This window comes from Cyprinus carpio, chromosome A1 (genome assembly GCF_018340385.1).
Source record: "Cyprinus carpio isolate SPL01 chromosome A1, ASM1834038v1, whole genome shotgun sequence".
NCBI lineage: Eukaryota > Metazoa > Chordata > Actinopteri > Cypriniformes > Cyprinidae > Cyprinus > Cyprinus carpio.
The window spans coordinates 18,304,241-18,324,814 of NC_056572.1; the positions used below are offsets into that span (position 1 = coordinate 18,304,241).

Here is a 20,574-nt window from a genome sequence, read left to right on the forward strand (position 1 = left end):
ATACTTGTTCAGTGATAACTATGAAAAAAAAGATAGTCATAACGTCTTATCAAGTAACTGTACGACGTTCCACCCGGTTTTATCCGGATGCAGATACGAATAATTAAATAATTGCTACAAAAACAAAAACTAAATATTACATGAAAATGTAAAAAAATAATGTCATAATTATAAAGTTTGGACAATTTACATATGTAATTGTTGCATTAGGCTATGAATTAATAAGCGTTTATTGATAACTATTTCATGTCTATTCATTTACAGTAGCATTAACCACGAGTAGTCGAGTATTTTTAAAATAAGAAATCGACTAGCAGAAATCAGTAGTCGTGCAACCCCTACTGTCTGACTTGACAAGGAAAGAAAAAACAGTTCAATTAAGGTTAAGCTTTCGTAAGACTTACAGCTCCTTCAGCAGCGCAAGTCTTGTAAGCAAACAACCTTCGTATCAGTCTGACCCATACAGCCTCTCAATAACCCAGTCTTCAAAGGATCCTGTGACAACTCATCTGACCTAGCTGCATAATCCATGTTCTAAAGAATTATAAACTAAAAAAACATCATTGAATCAATGTCTCTTACTTAATGATGTTACTAATGTCTGACCAAGTGTGCCACACTAGTCCTCAAAAGTGAAGCCATCGCGTTTCGATCGCCCCCAGGTGGTTGGTCCCAGTATAGGTCATAAACCCCACCCTCTCCATGTAATCTAATGGGACGTGGGACAAACTAAATAATTAAATTTCACTTTAAATATTTTGCTTTCAAACATGGTTTATGTCATTTGATGTAGATTTTATCACACTTGATGTAAGTTAGGGTGTTCGTTTTTAAAATAAGTTTGGTTTTAGTTAGTTAGTTAGTTATGTGATGCTTTAAAAAAGGGAGTGTGATGTCATGATTGACAGCTGAGACTGACAGCTTCTCTTAGCTAACTGAGGCGCCAACTGACTTTTTCGGGATCTTCAGGAAGAGATTGGAGTTGTATTTACCTTTTTTTAACATAAGCCTCTTATATGAAAAATCAACAGATGAAAATTGGACCAGTCAGGCTAATTTAAAAAAGGGTCATGGGGGTGTGCTTGCGATTGATTATGCGGGAGTGTGGACGGGACGTGCCGCTCTACTGCGCAGACTTTGGTCCCGAGTTCACTACAGCGCAGACTCTGTTCCCAAATCAGCGCAATATGGCCGTGCCTTATTTGGACAAGTTTCATAGCTTATATCCTCCCCATTTAAAACTAAGCATTTATTTAATCAAGCTCCAAATACGGCTCATTGTGGATCCTATGGGGCAAGGTGTTAGCCTAGCACCAGTTGTTTGCATATGACCGCCTCCAGCGCAAGACAACTACGCCTAATTTTGCATCATCACATCGTTGTCATGCCCACAGGTGTCCAGTCGACATGCAGTGAGTGGGTCTGAAGAAGTAGCTGTTTACAATAAGATTGCGATGCCACGCATGTGCGCCGTTCCTGGCTGTGGAAAAACATGTTTGAATATGCTGCCGAAGATCCAGACGTCAGAGAAAAATGGATTAAATTTATTTTTTGCAAATGTCCCAGTCACATCAGTGTTAATTTACTCATGTTCTCTACATTTCACGGATGTCTGTTTTGAGAACTAATCGCAGTATGATGCTGGCTTTGCCAGAACACTTTTGGTCAAAGATCAGGCTGTGCCAACTATTCTGGACCCAACAACAAGTAATGTATTTCATGTAAAAACTACTTTTTAATTTTTAATTGCAGTTTAATTCATAATGAATAATCACAGTGTTTTTGCTTAGTTTACTTGCATATTGTTTTCAGAATTTGTCATGTTCAGGCCCCGTGTTAAAAGATGTAGCCTGTCAAACATGACCGACCCACTCAGACATGTGATGTTAGCCAATCATAACAGTGGGCGGCTACACTGAACTTTTAAAGGGAAAAACCCCCCAAAACCAGTTGTTTGAGTCAGAGGATGAGAAACAGGTTGGAAAAACAAACTCCAGAAAACTATAGTAATATTATATTTGCACCTAAGGGATCATAATAAAACAAACAAACAAAAAACCCATGTCATGACCCCTTTAATATTCTAAACAATGAGTCCAGACATGATGGAAAAAGATTTTAACTGGTATGCATTATTTTGTGTGTTCACAGCTGCATTTGTGTAAATGGTTGTACTACAAATAGCTGTCACTGAGAATACTTCTTTCTTTGAATAAGTATGAACTGGATGTGTTGTATTTTGCATCAGTTTTTAGGTTTTCAAACCGTTATGAATGGATTTGGATGAGTCTTTAAGAACTATATTTGTTTCAGGCACTGCTGCTACATCTGGAAATCCTAAATAATTTTTATGACAGTTACAGGCCAAAACTTTAGGAATTAGTTTCAAGATGGGTAAAGGGCAGAAACTGTAATGGCACCTGTCCTTCCCAGGCTTGGTACAAGGGTCCTCTAAGAGGATTCAAGTAGCTGTCCTAGCAGCCTTACCTTGTTTGCATTTGTCTACCAAGATCCAATCAAAAGGTAGCAAACTTTTCTCTGTGGTTGCAGTGAGAGAGGGACCCCGTCTCTCAGTATAGACTGAGAAATGTAGTATTCGTACATCCCTAATAATCGTGATAATGATTTTTGCCATAATCAATCATCCTTATTTTAACCTGCCAAAAAGATTACAACCCCAACAATGTTTCCACCCAATTCTGCCATGGCACATTCAGGTCTCCTGTATTAAATTTTTTTAATAATATCAGTCCACACACAAAAAATATATATATATATTTTGTTTTTCATTTGTGACCTTTAGGTTTGGAGTTTAGGTTCCTACCCACAGTTGCCTGTGGTTTGATTGCTTGCTCAGTTGGAGCTTAAAAGACAATTAATATTTTTTAACAATATTATTGATCTGACTGTCCTTTTTGGATAATAAAACAAAAATTGACCTGAACCGAGCAGGATAATAACAATATTGTCTTCTGTAGAGAGTGTATGCGGATATACTGTATAAAACACTATATAAATACATACAAAAAAGTGGTATTACAATACTTGCTAGTAACATACCATGAGGCATGATTAAAGTGACAACTCAAGGCATTTGCATGAACTACTGAAGATCTGGAATCATTGCTATCCCAAGTCATAGTATAGGTAAAAACAATGACCCTATATGGTTTTAAGATTTCTGCATATTTAAAAATCTCATACCATTTTCAGCCTTCTAAAACATTTGTAAACAACAACAAAAAAAAAGGTTTAAAATTAACATTTTTTTTTACAAGTTTAATAAGGCATTTCAAACCAAATCGATGTCTTCAGTACAGTTTACTCAGTGTTTACTCTCTTACCTACTGGTGCAGGTTGCGCTGTCAATGATTGGTTGGAAGAACTTGGAGGAGCTGACTTTTTTGAACTGAGCTTGTTCATTTGGATACAGTAGGATTAGTGGAAGGGTAAAGTCAAATGTGATCCTCAAACCGTCCACCATTTCTTTACAGAGCTCCTCGCTGTAATAGGGGAAAAAAAGAAGGCCCTTTTAGCTTCAAGATCTGTGTAATTGTCTTGTCTTAAATATTTTGGCCACCTGAGCAAAAACATTCTTTATACAAGACCTGTATGGTGTACACACAAAAAGGGTTACACCATGTAGTAGCAACTTTCAACTTTAATGTGCTATTTATATTTGATATAAAGTGATATCACATGGGCAGCAGTGCGATACTGCATTTATACAACAGTTCGATGGCACAAGTGTGTAAATAAATTAGAAACAACCGTGGAGTGTCTTAAAATATTTGATGAAGCGCAATATCACATTAGCACAAATGTGATATTGCATTTATACAACCGTTTGATGGCACAAGTGTGTAAATAAAGAAGAAACAACCATGGGGTGTCTTTAAATATTTGATGTAGAGGAATATCACATGGGTACAAATGTGATATTGTGAAGATACAAGAGTTCAGTGGCAGAAATGTGTAAATAAATAAGAAACAACCACGGATTGTCTTAAAAAACATTTTGTATGCGGAACTACCATGGATTCAAATCTCAAGTTGACAGTTTAACAGCTGAGCACAAGCCTCCATTACTAATTCGAAAATGTCACTTTAGAACTAGTAACAAACGAACGTTGCTTTATTGAAAGCTTATGGCATACTGTATTAAAAGCTCACTGTATTATGTAGAGTATATAAAAAAAATAATAATAAAAAAAGTGAAGTGTGGCCAAGTATGTTGTCCCATACTCAGAATTTGAGTTCTGCATTAACCCATCCAATTGCACACACAGCAGTGAACACACACACACACCGTGAACATACACACGGAGCAGTGGGCAGCCAATGCTGCAGTGCCCAGGGAGCAGTTGGGGGTTCGGTGCCTTGCTCAAGGGTCTCACTGAATTACTCAAGTAAGAGTAAAAGTAACAATCCTAACAGTCACTTGAGCAAGAGTAAAAAAGCATCCAATGAAAAAAGTTCTCTGGTATCAAGTTACTAGTTACTTTGGATGTATACCATGAGTTGTTATTTGAGTTACTGTTGCCTTTCTATCATCTCTAACCAGTCTGCCCATTCTCCTCTGACATCAACAAGGCATTTTTGTCCACACAACTGCCGCTCACTGGATATTTTCTCTTTTTCGGACCATTCTCTGTAAACCCTAGAGATAGTCGTACGTGAAAATATATATATATATATATACACACAGTGCCCTCCATAAGTATTGGAACAGTAAAGACAAAATTGTTCTGTTTGCTGTGGAGTCAAGAAATCTGTAAATATGGTTAAGAGATGAATATGAGACAAAACTACAGAATGTCACATTTTATTATTGGGTGACTCAACACAAAGATGTTTTACTAGCTAAGAAGATCAGCACTTTTATCTCCCTATCTGATTATTAGTTTCATCTCCCTATCTGATGTGAGCATAAGTATTGGAACAGTTGCCTCACAGGTCTTTCTAAGTGTTCAGCTGTGTCCTGTTGCATTCATTCTTCAGATATTAAAAGCAGGGAATGTGTCTTATCAGACATATCCATTGCTTCTGCATTCTAAGTCTTGCATTAGACGATGACACACACAAACCAGGATGAAGGTGAGGAAGCCGACTCTGAAAGAAAAGCAAGCAATTTGGATGCTAAAAGAAAAGAGGAAGTCAATTAGAACTATAGGAAAAACAAGGGCATGGAGAAATCAAGAGTTTGGAAACTACCGGCAACATCAGTAACCAACGACGACCTGATCGGTTGAGAAAAACAACAGTAGTTAATGACAGACAAATCATAAAAGCTGTGAAAATGAACCCTAAAACACATGTCTGTAAAATCATCAACAACCTCCAGAAAGGTTGATGCTCTGTCAATCTACAGTCTGCAGGAGAATTTGACAAAGAATTACAGAAGCTACACAGCAAGATGCAAACCTCTGATCAGCACCAAAAATAGAAAGACAAGATTCTTCACAAATGTGAGCCAGTAGAGTTTTGGAACTGATTTGATGGACCAATGAGACAAAGATTTACCTTTATCTAAGTGATTAGAAAGCAAAAGTGTGGAGAAAAAAGGGAACTGCAAATGATCCTAAGCATACAACTTCATCTGTAAAGCTTGGTGAAGGCATTGTCATGCAATGCTCCCTCAAGGCTCTCACCAGAACATCACCCAACTTTTAATGATGACTTAATGTATGATGGAAGTAGCAGAATGAATACAAAATCATCTTGGCTACCAATATTCAAGAAAATGCCACAACATTATGGCTGCATTAAAGGGTCGGGAAAAGCATTTCAAAGCATAAGACCAAGAGTCTGGTGATGTCTATGAGTTGCTGACTCACTGCTCTGATTGCATGCAAGGGATCTGCAACTAAATATTAGCTTTTAATCTTTTACATCTTCCTTACATTCAACTGTTCCAGTACTTATACTCACATCAAATAGTGTGTTGAACTCTAAAAGTGCTGTCCTTTTTATTTGGTAAAACATGTATGTGTCGAAAGACCTAATATAAAATGTGACATTCTGTAGTTTTGTTGCACATTCATTTTTTAATCATATTTGCAAATGTTTTGACTCCACAGCAGAGTCAAATATAAATATATATATATATATATATATAGGTCCTTCTCAAAATATTAGCATATTGTGATAAAAGTTCATTATTTCCCATAATGTAATGATAAAAATTAAACTTTCATATATTTCAGATTCATTGCACACCAACTGAAATATTTCAGGTCTTTTATTGTTCTAATACTGATGATTTTGGCATACAGCTCATGAAAACCCAAAATTCCTATCTCAAAAAAATTAGCATATCATGAAAAGGTTCTCTAAACGAGCTATTAACCTAATCATCTGAATCAACTAATTAACATCTCTAAACACCTGCAAAAGATTCCTGAGGCTTTTAAAAACTCCCAGCCTGGTTCATTACTCAAAAACCGCAATCATGGGTAAGACTGCCAACCTGACTGCTGTCCAGAAGGCCATCATTGACACCCTCAAGCGAGAGGGTAAGACAGAAAGAAATTTCTGAACGAATAGGCTGTTCCCAGAGTGCTGTATCAAGGCACCTCAGTGGGAAGTCTGTGGGAAGGAAAAAGTGTGGCAAAAAACGCTGCACAACAAGAAGAGGTGACCGGACCCTGAGGAAGATTGTGGAGAATGACCAATTCCAGACCTTGGGGGACCTGCGGAAGCAGTGGACTGAGTTTGGAGTAGAAACATCCAGAGCCACCGTGCACAGGCGTGTGCTTTTGAACCAGAAACAGCGGCAGAAGCGCCTGACCTGGGCTACAGAGAAGCAGCACTGGACTGTTGCTCAGTGGTCCAAAGTACTTTTTTCGGATGAAAGCAAATTTTGCATGTCATTCGGAAATCAAGGTGCCAGAGTCTGGAGGAAGACTGGGGAGAAGGAAATGCCAAAATGCCTGAAGTCCAGTGTCAAGTACCCACAAGTCAGTGATGGTCTGGGGTGCCATGTCAGCTGCTGGTGTTGGTCCACTGTGTTTTATCAAGGGCAGGGTCAATGCAGCTAGCTATCAGGAGATTTTGGAGCACTTCATGCTTCCATCTGCTGAAAAGCTTTATGGAGATGAAGATTTCGTTTTTCAGCACGACCTGGCACCTGCTCACAGTGCCAAAACCACTGGTAAATGGTTTACTGACCATGGTATTACTGTGCCACGCCGCATTGGAGCAGTCATTTCTGCAAAAGGATTCCCGACCAAGTATTGAGTGCATAACTGAACATAATCATTTGAAGGTTGACTTTTTTTGTATTAAAAACACTTTTCTTTTATTGGTCGGATGAAATATGCTAATTTTTTGAGATAGGAATTTTGGGTTTTCATGAGCTGTATACAAAAATCAAAATTATTAAAACAATAAAAGACCTGAAATATTTCAGTTGGTGTGCAATGAATCTAAAATATATGAAAGTTTAATTTTTATCATTACATTATGGAAAATAATGAACTTTTATCACAATATGCAAATTTTTTGAGAAGGACCTGTATATACACACACATATACACACACATATACACACACATACTGCCGGCCCGAGACTCGAATCCACAACCTTAGGGTTAGGAGTCAAACTCTCTAACCACTAGGCCATGACTTCCCTTGCTTTTTATTTTTTGTCTCTTTTCACACAGAGGACAACTGAGGAACTATTAAAAAAGGTTCAAACATTCACTGATGCTCCTAAAGGAAACACAATGCATTAAGAGCTGGGGGTGAAAACTTTTTAAAATTGAAGATCATGGTTTTCCAGGAAACATGCAAGTATCATCTGTTGCTTCCGAAGGGCAGTAGTAAATGAAAAAAAAAAAAAAAAGATAATTCTACAAAATAAGAAAAATTGGACATCTTCATCCCATTGAAAAGTTTTCACCCCCTGGCTCTTAATGCATCGTGTTTCCTTCTGGAGCATCAGTGAATGTTTGAACCTTTTTAATAGTTGTGTTTGAGCTCCTCAATTGTCCTCAGTGTGAAAAGATGGATCTCAAAATCATAGTCACTGCTGGAAAGGGTTCAAATACGCAAAAGTGAAAACTGAAAATTCTGCAGGACATGGAGGATTTTTCTGAACAACAGTGCTCAGTTCACTGTTCAGAACAAACAAGGGACTCGTGAACAACCATCACTTAACAAAAAACAAATGTTTAATGAGAAAGACGTTATTTGTTTAATCAAACATTATCTTTGTTACCATTTCTTATCAAGCTATATTCACAACAAACTTATAAATTATATATCCTGTTTTTTTTCTTCATTTGAAAACGTTAAACAATGTGCAAACAAAAAAAAATGTATAGAAAAAAAAAAAACATTTAACGCAGAGCGAATGGAATAAAATGGCTATAAAGCATCCCATGTACATATACACTTGAGTTGGCATATAGTTATCGTGTTTGCTAGGGATGCTCATATTAACTGTTTAACCGTTTACCAAAAGTAAAAAAATTGACAGAGTAATACAATCAGTTTAAACGGTTTAATTTGAATTTTTTTTTTCTCCAAGTATTTCAAGTAAGTTTGCTGCATGGTGAAAAAAAGTATGCAATACAAATTTGTTTACCCACGGGAAAGAAATACCCAGGGCATCAATTTAAAAGTAGCCCGATTCTGTGGAAAAAAACATGCAACCCAGCATCCAACACAAGCTTGACTGATCACAAGTCGAGAGTAGTATAGATGACTGATAGACCATGCTGGAGTATTTGCTGCCCAGCAGATCCTGAACTCATTGACAAATAACTGATCTTGTAAGATTAGATGTGCTCCTTCACAGAGTGTGCGTGAACTTTGCACTGGAATTTAAAAAACATTTTCTCTGTTTTAACCCTAAATACTATGCTAATTGTAATATAAATAATAAGCATATTAGAAAAAATATGAATGATGTCTCTTCATCACACCCCAGAATAAAATGCAATTGTAAAACATAGTCAGCGTAGTTATCAATACACAATCAATGCACATGATGGGTTAATAAATCACTAGAAATTGCAGCAAATATAGTGAAACTGCTGTCTATCCTAATGAAACCCATTCTAACATATTGACTGTGCAGAGTTGTTTGGAACTATTGACACCTCCATTAACCATGTGACCGCGTGGCGGCAAGATCAAAGTGTCTCGCAACTCTGTTTCTCAACGGCTCTGCTCCAGACTATCCACACAGCACGTCAACATTTTAGGCTACTTTTTTAAAAATAAAAACTAGACACATTGTGCATTGAGGTAGGCCTGCTATTTATTTTTATGTCTGACAAAAAAAAAAAAAAAAAAAAAAAAAAAAAAGACTCCGTCGGTTCTTTAAGGTGCATATAAGGATTCAGTGTGTTTTCATTTTATCATCTTAATGTTTATTATTTAATTGAAAAATATTTAGTTTAGGCCTTTATTTTATTCTTATGTTATTTTTTTGTAATTCTCTGTTCTCAGAAGCGCTGCAGGTGCATAATAATCTGTTGTTGCTCTGTTGTTTTGTATGCTGCTGAAGTAGGCTTGCTATTTATTTTTATGTCTGACGAAAAAAAGACTCTCTTTAGGTTCTTTAAAGGTATAGTTCACCCAAAAATTAAAATTTGATGTTTATCTGCTTACCCCTAGGGCATCCAAGATGTAGGTGACTTTGTTTTTCCAGTAAAAACAAACAAAGATTTTTAACTCAAACCGTTGCAGTCTGTCATTCATATAATGGAAGTGAATGGGAATCACAGCTTTTTAGAGTTAAAAAAAAACAAACAACACCAAATTAAACTCTGCGGCTTGTGATGATATACTGATGTGTAAAGACACAAAACGATCGGTCTGTGCAAGAAATTGAACAGTATTTATATATATATATTTTATATATATAAATATTTTTACCTCTGATTCACCACAATGTCCAAACTGTCCTGAGCGTGTTCTCAACAGCCGTGACGCGCCTTCTTCTTGCTTTACGGCATATCGCAGACTTATAAGTGGATTACCACCACATATCTCTTGAGCTATGTAAATACTGTTCAGTTTCTTGCACAGACCGATCGTTTCATGTCTTTACACATCGTCACAAGCCGCAGGGTTTAATTTGGTTTTATGTATGTTTTTTTGACTCTCAAAGCCGTGATTCCCATTCACTTCCATTAGTCAGACTGCAAAAAAAATCTTTGTTTGTGTTCTACTGAAGAAACAAAAGTCACCTACATCTTGGATGCCCTGGGGATAAGCAGATAAAGATCAAATTTTTTGGGTGAAATATTCCTTTAAGGTGCAAAGAAGGATTCAGTGTGTTTTCGTTTTATCATTTTAATGATAATTATTTAACTGAAAAATATTTAGTATAGGCCTATTTATATATATTTTTTATTTGTTATTTTATTGTTTACTGCAGGTGCGTGATAGTCTGTTTTTGCTCTGTATGCTGCTGTTTGCACGTTAAAATAAACCCTTTAAAAACTACTAATTTATTATTCTAATCTCATCCGTTAACAAATGTTGCTTAGCTACTTGTACTGGTATGCCATTTTATTTTTTTTTTTTTTAAATTCACACCATGTCCCTAATTCAAACCGGTTTACACTTTGAACTGGTATATTGCCTAGAACTAGATAAGAGCTAGTCTCACGTAGCCAGACCTTTAGACTGACAGCTGAAGGTCTGGAATTCATGGCAGCTTTCTTTGCCCAAGGTTTAACTGACATGTCAAACAACCAATCACAGTTTGTTTCATTCAGCGTCATGTTTTGGGGCGTGTAAATGTCGCCACAATAACAGACTGCTGTGTAAAACTCTCGGACGTATTTGAAAGATTCTATGCTGTGAACTTTAAATATTTCACATGAAACTCCAGTGTTTAGTTGATCCTGATAAGTGCTCGTCATCACAGTTGAAAACAAAACGGCTTTCTTCTTTCGTGAGGAGGTTTGGCATCACGGCATCTTTGCTTCCGGAGAGAACGTTAATGAACGTGACACAGACATCTCCCAGAAATCCTGTAGAATTCAACAAATCCGATGTCGACTTTGACACTCCTGAAGTGTTTCCACTTTTGTGTCCCATATGCATCAGACGTTTAGCCAACGGTCCGTGGGTGTGACGTCTGAGGCTGAGGCTACATCAGAGCCAGCGTCTAATTAACATCAGGTGGTTCTTGGCCTCCACATTGTGCATTATAATTGTTTAATGCACAGCTAGCCATGCTTTATCCCTGACAGATATATATAAACAGGTGCACATAAGTGGTCCGCAGGTCCGCATGCACGACCAAAATAAAAAGTGCACTATATAATTAAGTTCTGACAGCGCATTTGCGTACCGACATGGGTGACAGCTGTTAATACACAATTACCATTTTAGATCGACAAACTGTAGTATATAAGATTTCTTTTCAAACTGAAAGCATAAATCTAGGCTATCCCATGCCGTTTTCAAAGCACAATTCAAAACTGTAACATTCATTCACTGACGCGCTTTAATCAGCAGCAGTGCTAAATCCGGAAGCGCGTGTACTTACTTGCCGGCAACATGCCAAAATAAAAGCCTGCTGATTTTAAGTTTGAGAATGATGAAAATGCTTTTATTTATTTATTTATTTTTAAACGCTTTTATCCAAAGTGACTTACAATTGGAGAATACATAAAGCGATTCAAAGAAAGGCAAACAAAGAAAGTAGTAGTACATATTAGCATTTTATTTTTAAGTTTACTATAAAATAACTATTTGTATTTAATACTAGGCCTACATTTTATTTTTAATAATATTATCACACATTATTATTTAGTTTATTTTATTTTAAAAAACTAAATGAATAAAGTGCAATAATATTATAATTATTATTATTTTATTTTTATTGTTATATTTAATGGGTCACGCTATATGCAGTGTGAGGACCAAACCAAATCTCCAGGTTCTCTTATGAGAACCAGGCTGAAAATAATTATGTGCACCCCTGTATATAAACTAGTGTCGATGATTAATCAGCAAAGATAGGTGATTGCTGAAACTATTGTTTGTTGGCAAAAAAATCCATACCTATTTTTTAAAAAAAATTTCCTGGGTTGCATACTTTCCTGGAGAAGCTGAAGTTCTGTTGTCATTGTACTGAAGAGGTGGAATCACTGGGTCTCGTGCTGTTCCTGCTGATCCTCATATAGTTTTCCATTAAATTACATTATATTTGTCCCAAATCATTGTTAATGAACATAATGACTTCACCCTATGCTGAAAGATATGCTGGCATGTTTCAGTGAAACGTTTGTCTTTTTGTGGCTCTAATAAAATCAGTGTAATTCATATACAGTGAAATAATATAGACTGTGCTTTCTCTTTTGCTCCTTTTTCAAACACTGAACTTAAAACTCATGGACGCCACTTTAGCCTTGTTCAGACTGTCAGACCAAATCTGACTTTTGTGCATATCCGATTGGAATCTGACTGTCCACACATGTATCACAAATCCGATTTGTGTCTCCCATGTCCCAAAGACATCCAGCATGTTTTCTACAAAAATGTCTGACATGTTTACATTTTACGTGGCATGAGAATGTAAAAAAAAAGCTATGCTAAATCCAATCTGAGCAGTCAGACTGAAACAGATTTCCAGAAATGCGATTGGAATAGGATTTCAAACCACATATGAATTTAGCTTGAAACAGATTTGTTAAAATCTGATTTTAAGTTATTTTTTGCTGTTCACACCGTCGGATATCAGATAATTTAAGATTAAATCAGAACAGTGTTAAAACACCACAAATAGCCAAATTACACAAAGAGGCCTAGAACAACATGGATGGCCATAAATAAGATATCCTGGCGCCACAAGTCTGAAGCAAGTCTAACTAACTAGCAGCTTTGAACAGATGGCAGTATTCAGAGAAAAAGAACACTTACTGATAATTCCAACTCAGGAAGGAGTTTGTCAAATTTGGGACAAGCAACCAAAGATTAATGATCGAAGAGGCAACACATCATGACCATCACGAGTAAAACTATGAGGGAAATCAAGAGTTAAGACTTCCTTGGATTGAATTTCCCCCATTCAGGGCAGAGACCAAACTCTAAGTGCTTCTAGACCTTTTTGACCTTTTTTGTTCCTCTCAGCACACATCCTCGCCTTCACAGTATGGCAAGGGACTGCCTTTACATTTATAAATGCATCAGATCAACCAAAATGGTGCAAAAATTACTTATAAATGAATAACGGTCCATTGCATAAATCCATATGTATGTAACCCACACATTTGACTATCATGTTCTAAGCACTCATCGTGTGTCTTTTTGAATAACTATTGAAAAGTTTATAGGTTTATATTCGAGATTGGTATGTATAAGTTTGAAATTCTTTCATTTCTATCAATCAATTTTTTGTAAAATGTATTTGTAAAAATGTAAAATGTATAGCTATTCTTGTTGTAGAAACTATTGACTATACTGAATTATACTCTGCAAGAGCAGAGTATGGATTAAATCCTCTAACACAGGCAATGCAATTGAGCCTCCAGATTCTAGCTGAACTGGTGCATTTAATATAAAGTTCAATTGCCTAATTGAGAAACTCAATGTGGGTTAATTAAATGATTGATGGTCGTTCAGGTCTAAGCAATTGCATATATTGCTATAAACTGGGGATTTCACATTTCCACTCTCTTAAACTAATTCTTTTCTCACTTTCTCTCGTTCAGCAACTTGTGTGAATGTGTGTGTTTGTGTTAGATTTGATTATGTCTTAGATTTGTCCAATAAAGTTTTATTTATATTGAAAAGAGAAGTATCTTGTGTTTTGTAGTTAATGTCTTAAACTGCCAATCTTGTTACTGTGCTAATAAATAGTTTTTACAATATATTTTGGATATTAATATCCATTGCGGAGTTGATGTTAATGGGCCCGTTCAATGAATAACTGGCCATAAACTGATCAGCCGTAAAGCAGTGATTCTGTCCAAATTCCATATAACTATCAATTATATCAATTATAATAAATAATTAATTTCTCTTTTAGTTAAGTTGACCTGTTTTCCTTACAATATGTACTAAATAAGATCAGATTACAATCGGATATGCACAAAAATCGGATTTGGACTGACAGTCGAACAAGGTTTTTGCTCATTCCTTAAGTGAACTTTTTTGTGATAAAATGAACTGTTTTGGACTGCCACAATAAAACAACACAAAACATTCATTATATAACACCTATTAATAGACACAACAACATGCTGCCTTTGCGTTTTGTGTCCGGTGTTTGACTGCCCTGTTTTGTTGTTTTGATTAGATAATCATCAAGTGTTCATCAAAATAGAAGCAAATAATGTGTTTGAGTATACATAAAGTATACATACGTTTGACCAAAAACCTGTTTAATTTTTTTTTTTTTTTTTTTTTTTTTTTTTTTTTTTTAAGGATTATGGCAGTTTTATGGTTTATCACATTTTTTTCCTTACTTGTCCTTTATATGAATCAAAACATATGAAATGGTTGCAGTGCCACTGCCTTTTAATCACAATCCAAATGCTACATGACGCATGGGCAGTTTTATTTATGTAAATTAGATTGTACAATTTCAAAATGTAAAGCAAAAACATAATGGCTTGACTTTAGCTCGGAGAAATTGTGTTACATAAAACATCTGCACAAAAAAAGCAGACTGAAAGCAGACTGAATGAGATTGCAAACTCACTCTCTGACAGCAGGTGGCGCTTATGGAACAGCAGTGATATAGCAACTCCTTAGTTACCACTGTAAACACAGCAGCACTGTACTTATAAACACTATACAGAGGAAGATGAAAGGAAAATACAATATAAACTTTTCTGAAGACAGTCAGTTCCCCTCAGTGATGCATTCATATAAACCCCCACCCCTAATTCAATATTTAAGATTTTCTTCCAATGTTTCTCGCATTGTGAATAGGGCAATATATCAATATAATTTTATAACCAATATGGCATAAGGCAACACCGCCTACATCAATATACAGTAGTTTGATACGAGCGCATCTAATTAACAGTGGAGGACACCAAGTGAGCTGCTGTGCGGAAAGTGCATAATCCAGTTTGTCTTAGCAATGAGATATGCTTTATATTAACATGTCTAGTTTAAAGCAGCTCGCCCCCATCCAATGCTTTGACAGACCCATGTGCTGTTGACCAAGACGCTTCTTGTGCTGTTTAATGTGTTTGGTATGCTGTTTTCCTCAGTGAATAACTTAAATTTCGCAGGTATATTCTCCATCTGTAAAGGTTTATTTAACCCTCTAAGCGCCAAAGTCGCAAAATTGCGACAAGACGTCATACTTAAAAGGGGGCTACAATGGTGTTACATGTATTCAGAGTTGTTCACAGTGTTAAAGAGATGAATTCTCATGCTAAACATAGCCAAAGTTTTAAAAAATAATTTGGACGAATGACGGAGAATTTCTGCGACGAAAATCTTACTTCCGAGTTGGTACAAGTTTCGGATGGTTTTTTATCGATCGTGGATCTAATGACGTAGACAATGGTAGAACTCCTTATACGAGCATTTCTCTCGAAAAAGTGCACCCGCGCACACATCGACCAGAGGAGAGCGAGAGCGCACCCATCAACGTACTTCATCTGGAAATCCTTGGCAGCGCTGCATAGGATTTTATGAGAATGTCTCCAAATAAGTGTGTTTTTGGATGTGAGGGAAAGTTTACCGTGTTCAGCTTCCCAAAGAACACAGCATTACACGAACAGTGGATGCAGTTTGGTTTTCCGCAGCAGCAACGGAGTGTAACAAGTGCGTTTGCGTGTTCTGGTAATTTCAGTGACGAATGATTTATAAACAAGGCTCAGGTCGACGCTGGATTTGCACATCGTTTGCTATTAAAACATGGAGCGGTCCCAGTGATAAAAGACCCCATTCATGTAAGTACAACTGCATCAGATTTCTGTCTTTTGTTTGGAAATCCGCACATAAGTGAATATATGTTAATGGAAACAACATGAAACATCAGTATTATAGCTCCGCCCACGGGATGCCTCCAGGAGCTCGGCTTTTCCTGGAGAGAATCGGAAAGCTGTATATTTCTTTTAGAAATATTATAAAACTAAAGACTCTTTGGAGATATGAAGAATGCAGTACTACTCTATAGGTACTCAAGATTAACATGAGATAAGGTGAAACTGTGTATGTTATGTACCCTTTAATAAAACAGACTGTAGTTCCTAATATGGTATAATATCTCATTTGTATTCCCTACCACTAGATGGCAGACATGTAGTACTTTAATTCTAGACCAACATTACGTCATGATATCTGATTGGGCAGATAGCTGGTCAACTGATCAAAATATAGGCACATGCATTTTACTATGGCACAGTAATATAGTAATAATTAAGTACTTTTTCCTGGTTTCCTTTTTTTTTTTTTTTTCTCATTCTTTTTCCTGATCATTTGGCATGAGAATAAAAAGACAAAAACCAAACAAACAAAAACAAAAAAATCTTGCAAATAAGCTCAAACATCCATTCAGTATCTATTATTTCCTGAATATTACTGATGAACTGATCAAAAAGTAGGCTACTGTTCACATGCGTTTTACTACTATAAAGTGTAGTAATATAGTAATAATTTAGTACTTTCTCCTGTTTTATTGTTGGCTTCCTTTTTTCTGATCATTTGGAATGAGGATAAAAAGACAAAAAAAGCATGCAAATAAGTTCAAACATCAATTCAATATCTACTATTTCCTGAATATTATGAAATTCGAGATGGCCGCCCCCTGATGACATCATACTATGCAAATTAGATGCGTATATTTACACCGCAAATTAACTTTCAATCATGCCCAACATTTTTCTAATTTACAGTAGATCTCTATCTTTAACCCTCTGAAGTCGATTAACGCGTATACGCGTTTTGGGTTATTTTCTCCTGATAACCCCGAAAAGAACTTAAATTACACTTTCAGTTTTGATCGTACAGATAAGAGCAAAACATCAATCGAATCTGTAAAGGGTCTACTTTTTTTTGTATACAGACATAATAACAACAAAAACTTTGTGCACTTATAAAATAAAGATAACAAACAAGGAGTGCTGTCTGCAGCCTTTGTCTGCGCTGATCTTCATTTTCAAACGCGTTATTAAAATGAACTGTAACTCAGTGAATACTCAACACAGAGACATGAGCAATATATCTATAGAAAGCCTGACATGTCTTTTTTTTAACTAAATAAGTGCCGCCGAAAACAAATATTCTGTGATAAAGTAATCCATATGAAAACAACGCGATGTCCGTTTTTCACGTCTCCCTTCATTATCTTCTAATGTGACGCCGCCCCCGCGCTGAACGCGCTTTTGAGATGATAATGTTTCACTGAAGCGCGCGGCTTGAATACGCCCACACAACAGAAGACAACGCAGCGAGACTGTTCTTCAAGTTTTTTTATTTTACTGTTTGCTTTGCGATGAGAGGAATAAAACATAATTCACCCCAAAACGATGTGATGTGGTTGAGGATTTGAGATTTGGATTTCCTCAGAAAAAAAGAATGAAGCACTTTATCCAGCAGAAATCATAAACATGAGTAAGTCTCTTATTTATTTATATACTTGTACTAGTTTTCACAATAACGTGTAAACATTTTACTAGTTAGACTTTTCCAAAGACTTTTTCCAAACTATAATTCCTGATTAAATGTATAATCAAGTGAAATATTATGAAGTTTCAATAACAATATACACACTAATATACCATTCAAAAGCTTGATGTAAATAATGTAAATGTACCAATAAATGTAACTGTAACAAATGTAACAAACAATGCTCTTTCAATTTATCCCCCCTAAAAAACCTGAAAAAAATATTCTCAGCTCTTTTCAACATTAATAATAATAATAATAATAACGATAACAATAAAGGTTTTTTTTTTTTTTTTTTTTTTGAAAATAAGATGTTAAAAGGATTTCTGAAGGATTGTGTGACTGGAGTAATGATGCAAAAAATTCAGTTTGAAAGTCAGCTTTGATTGTTCCTAATAAACTGTTTAACTGCACTCACAAGTGAATATTAAATTATGTTGTGGGATAATTAAATATATTCTAAATAAACTACAAACATAAAATTATATACATTTATTTTGTCCTCACATTCTTTCTTGTAACTCATCTCTCTCAGTCACACAGCTGACTGAATGGCTCATTATGCAGCTCATTATGCATGTCTTCTCAGGTGTGAATTCATGATAGTTGACGCCTACTCGCATATGACTTTTACCAACAAAAAGTGTCTTAGAAAATTTAAATCAATATATTGTTTTCCTGTAAGTGAGTAAACAAGATGATTTTCACATCATTTAGAAAAAAAAAATTCTAGGCTACAAGCTCCAGTTCTCAAAAGTCCCGGGAACCAATGTTCTGTATGTGTTTTATTGCCTTATTCAAGTAATTTAAAATTTTTAGTTTTTAACTAACCACGCATAACATTTTTTTTTCTCAAAAACACAATCATGTACATACATGCTGCTCACATATTATTATAGCCCAGTTTGTGCTGATTACAGTGAGATTAGACTTTAGGTGGCGCTATGACTATAGCTGAATTGGGGCATGTAGACCTTTTCAGGTCAGGAGTCTTATCAAACGTTTTGGGCAGATCAGACTGAATTATAGCAACCTGTTTCATGGCAAATCATCGAAATTTGTCAGGCCGCCACGGACACGCCCTTCAAAGAAAACTCAAGATCTTCACAATTTAACATCATAAAGGGCTTTAGTTTAGACTGACCACATTTGGTGTTGATCTGATAAAATCTCTAGAAGTTTGTTAAAATACAATGCCTAAAAATGGCAAAAACAGCACACAATTTGCAGAGAAAATGCAAAATAACTGACCTCCTGTTGGGTTTGGATTTTGCTCAAAGATATTTTTTTGTAGGTATTGGGACATTACATGTGAATTTCCTACACATACGTGAAACATAGCTCAAGGAGCTCTTGGTTGAAAGTGTATAGGTGGTGCTCTCAAGACATTTTACAAGTCATTTTACAATACAAAGCACAGTAAACTACAGTACAGGTCAAAAGTTTGGAAACATTACAATTTTTTATGTTTTTGAAAGAACTCTCTTCTGCTCATCAAGCCTGCATTTATTTGATCAAAAATACAGAAAAAAAAAACAGTAATATTGTGAAATATTATTACAACTTAAAATAATAGTTTTCTATTTGAATATACTTTAAAAAAATAATTTATTCCTGTGATGCAAAGCTGAATTTTCAGCATAATTACTCCAGTCTTCAGTGTCACATGTAACATCCAGTCTATCACAGGATCATTTAGAAATCATTCTAATATTCTGATTTATTATGAGATAGGAATTTTGAGTTTTCATGAGCTGTATGCCAAAATCATCAGTATTAAAACAATAAAAGACCTGAAATATTTCAGTTGGTGTGCAATGAATCTAAAATATATGAAAGTTAAATTTTATCATTACATTATGGAAAATAATGAACTTTTATCACAATATGCAAATTTTTTGAGAAGGACCTGTATATTTGATGAATAAAAGGTTAAAAAGAACTGCATTTATTCAAAATACAAAAACAATTCTAATAATATATATTCTAATAATATATTTTATTTACTATCACTTTTAATCAATTTAACACATCCTTGCTGAATAAAAGTATTGATTTAAAAAAAAAAAAAAATTACTGACCCCAAATTACTGACCAGTAGTGTATATTGTTATTACAAAATATTTATATTTTAAAAACATAGCTTCTTTTTTTTTTTTTTTTTTTTTACTTTTTATTCATCAAAGTATCCTAAAAAAAGTATCACATGTTCTGAAAAAAATATTAAGCAGCAGAACTTTCTAACTTTGATAATGAATCATCATATTAGAATAATTTCTAAAGGATCATGTGATAATGATCCTAAAAATTCAGCTTTGCATCACAGAAATAAATGATAATTTAAAGTATAATAAATTTAAAAACAATTATTTTAAATTGTAATAATATATCACAATATTAAATTTTTTTTCTGTATTTTTGATCAAATAAATGCAGGCTTGATGAGCAGAAGAAACTTCTTTCAAAAACATTAAAAATAGTAATGTTTCCAAACTTTTGACCTGTACTGTACATCTATAAAAATATTATTGCACCGATATTTTGCATAGAATACATTGTTTAACAATACTATTGTACACACAAGAAACTGTATTTATTACCACTGTTCTTAAGTTGCTGCTGTTCATAATGTGCAGATGTATGTGCATCTCATTAAATTAGTATGTCATGGAAAAGTTCATTTATTTCAGTAATTCAACTCAAATTGTGAAACACGTGTATTAAATAAATTCAATGCACACAGAGTGAAGTAGTTTAAGTCTCTGGTTCTTTTAATTGTGATGATTTTGGCTCACATTTAACAAAAACCTACCAATTCACTATCTCAACAAATTGGAATACTTCATAAGACCAATAAAAAAAAAAAAAAAACATTTTTAGTGAATTGTTGGCCTTCCGGAAAGTATGTTAATTTACTGTACATGTACTCAATACGTGGTAGGGGCTCCTTTTGCTTTAATTACTGCCTCAATT

At 35.1% G+C, this 20,574-nt stretch overlaps 1 protein-coding gene across 6 annotated transcripts in view; it reads right to left on the reverse strand.

Annotated features, from left to right (window-relative positions):
- LOC109051366 (MSL complex subunit 3) overlaps positions 1 to 20,574 on the reverse strand; it is a 153,414-nt gene that overhangs the window by 90,126 nt on the left and 42,714 nt on the right. For 5 of the 6 annotated variants that reach the window (XM_042755874.1, XM_042756009.1, XM_042756052.1 and 2 more), the window contains exon 8: positions 3,345 to 3,503. The exons of the other annotated variant lie outside the window; for it this stretch is intronic. In XM_042755874.1, coding sequence (XP_042611808.1) covers positions 3,345 to 3,503 — 159 coding nt within the window. The remainder of the gene's footprint in view (positions 1 to 3,344; positions 3,504 to 20,574) is intronic. 6 annotated transcript variants of the gene reach the window in all.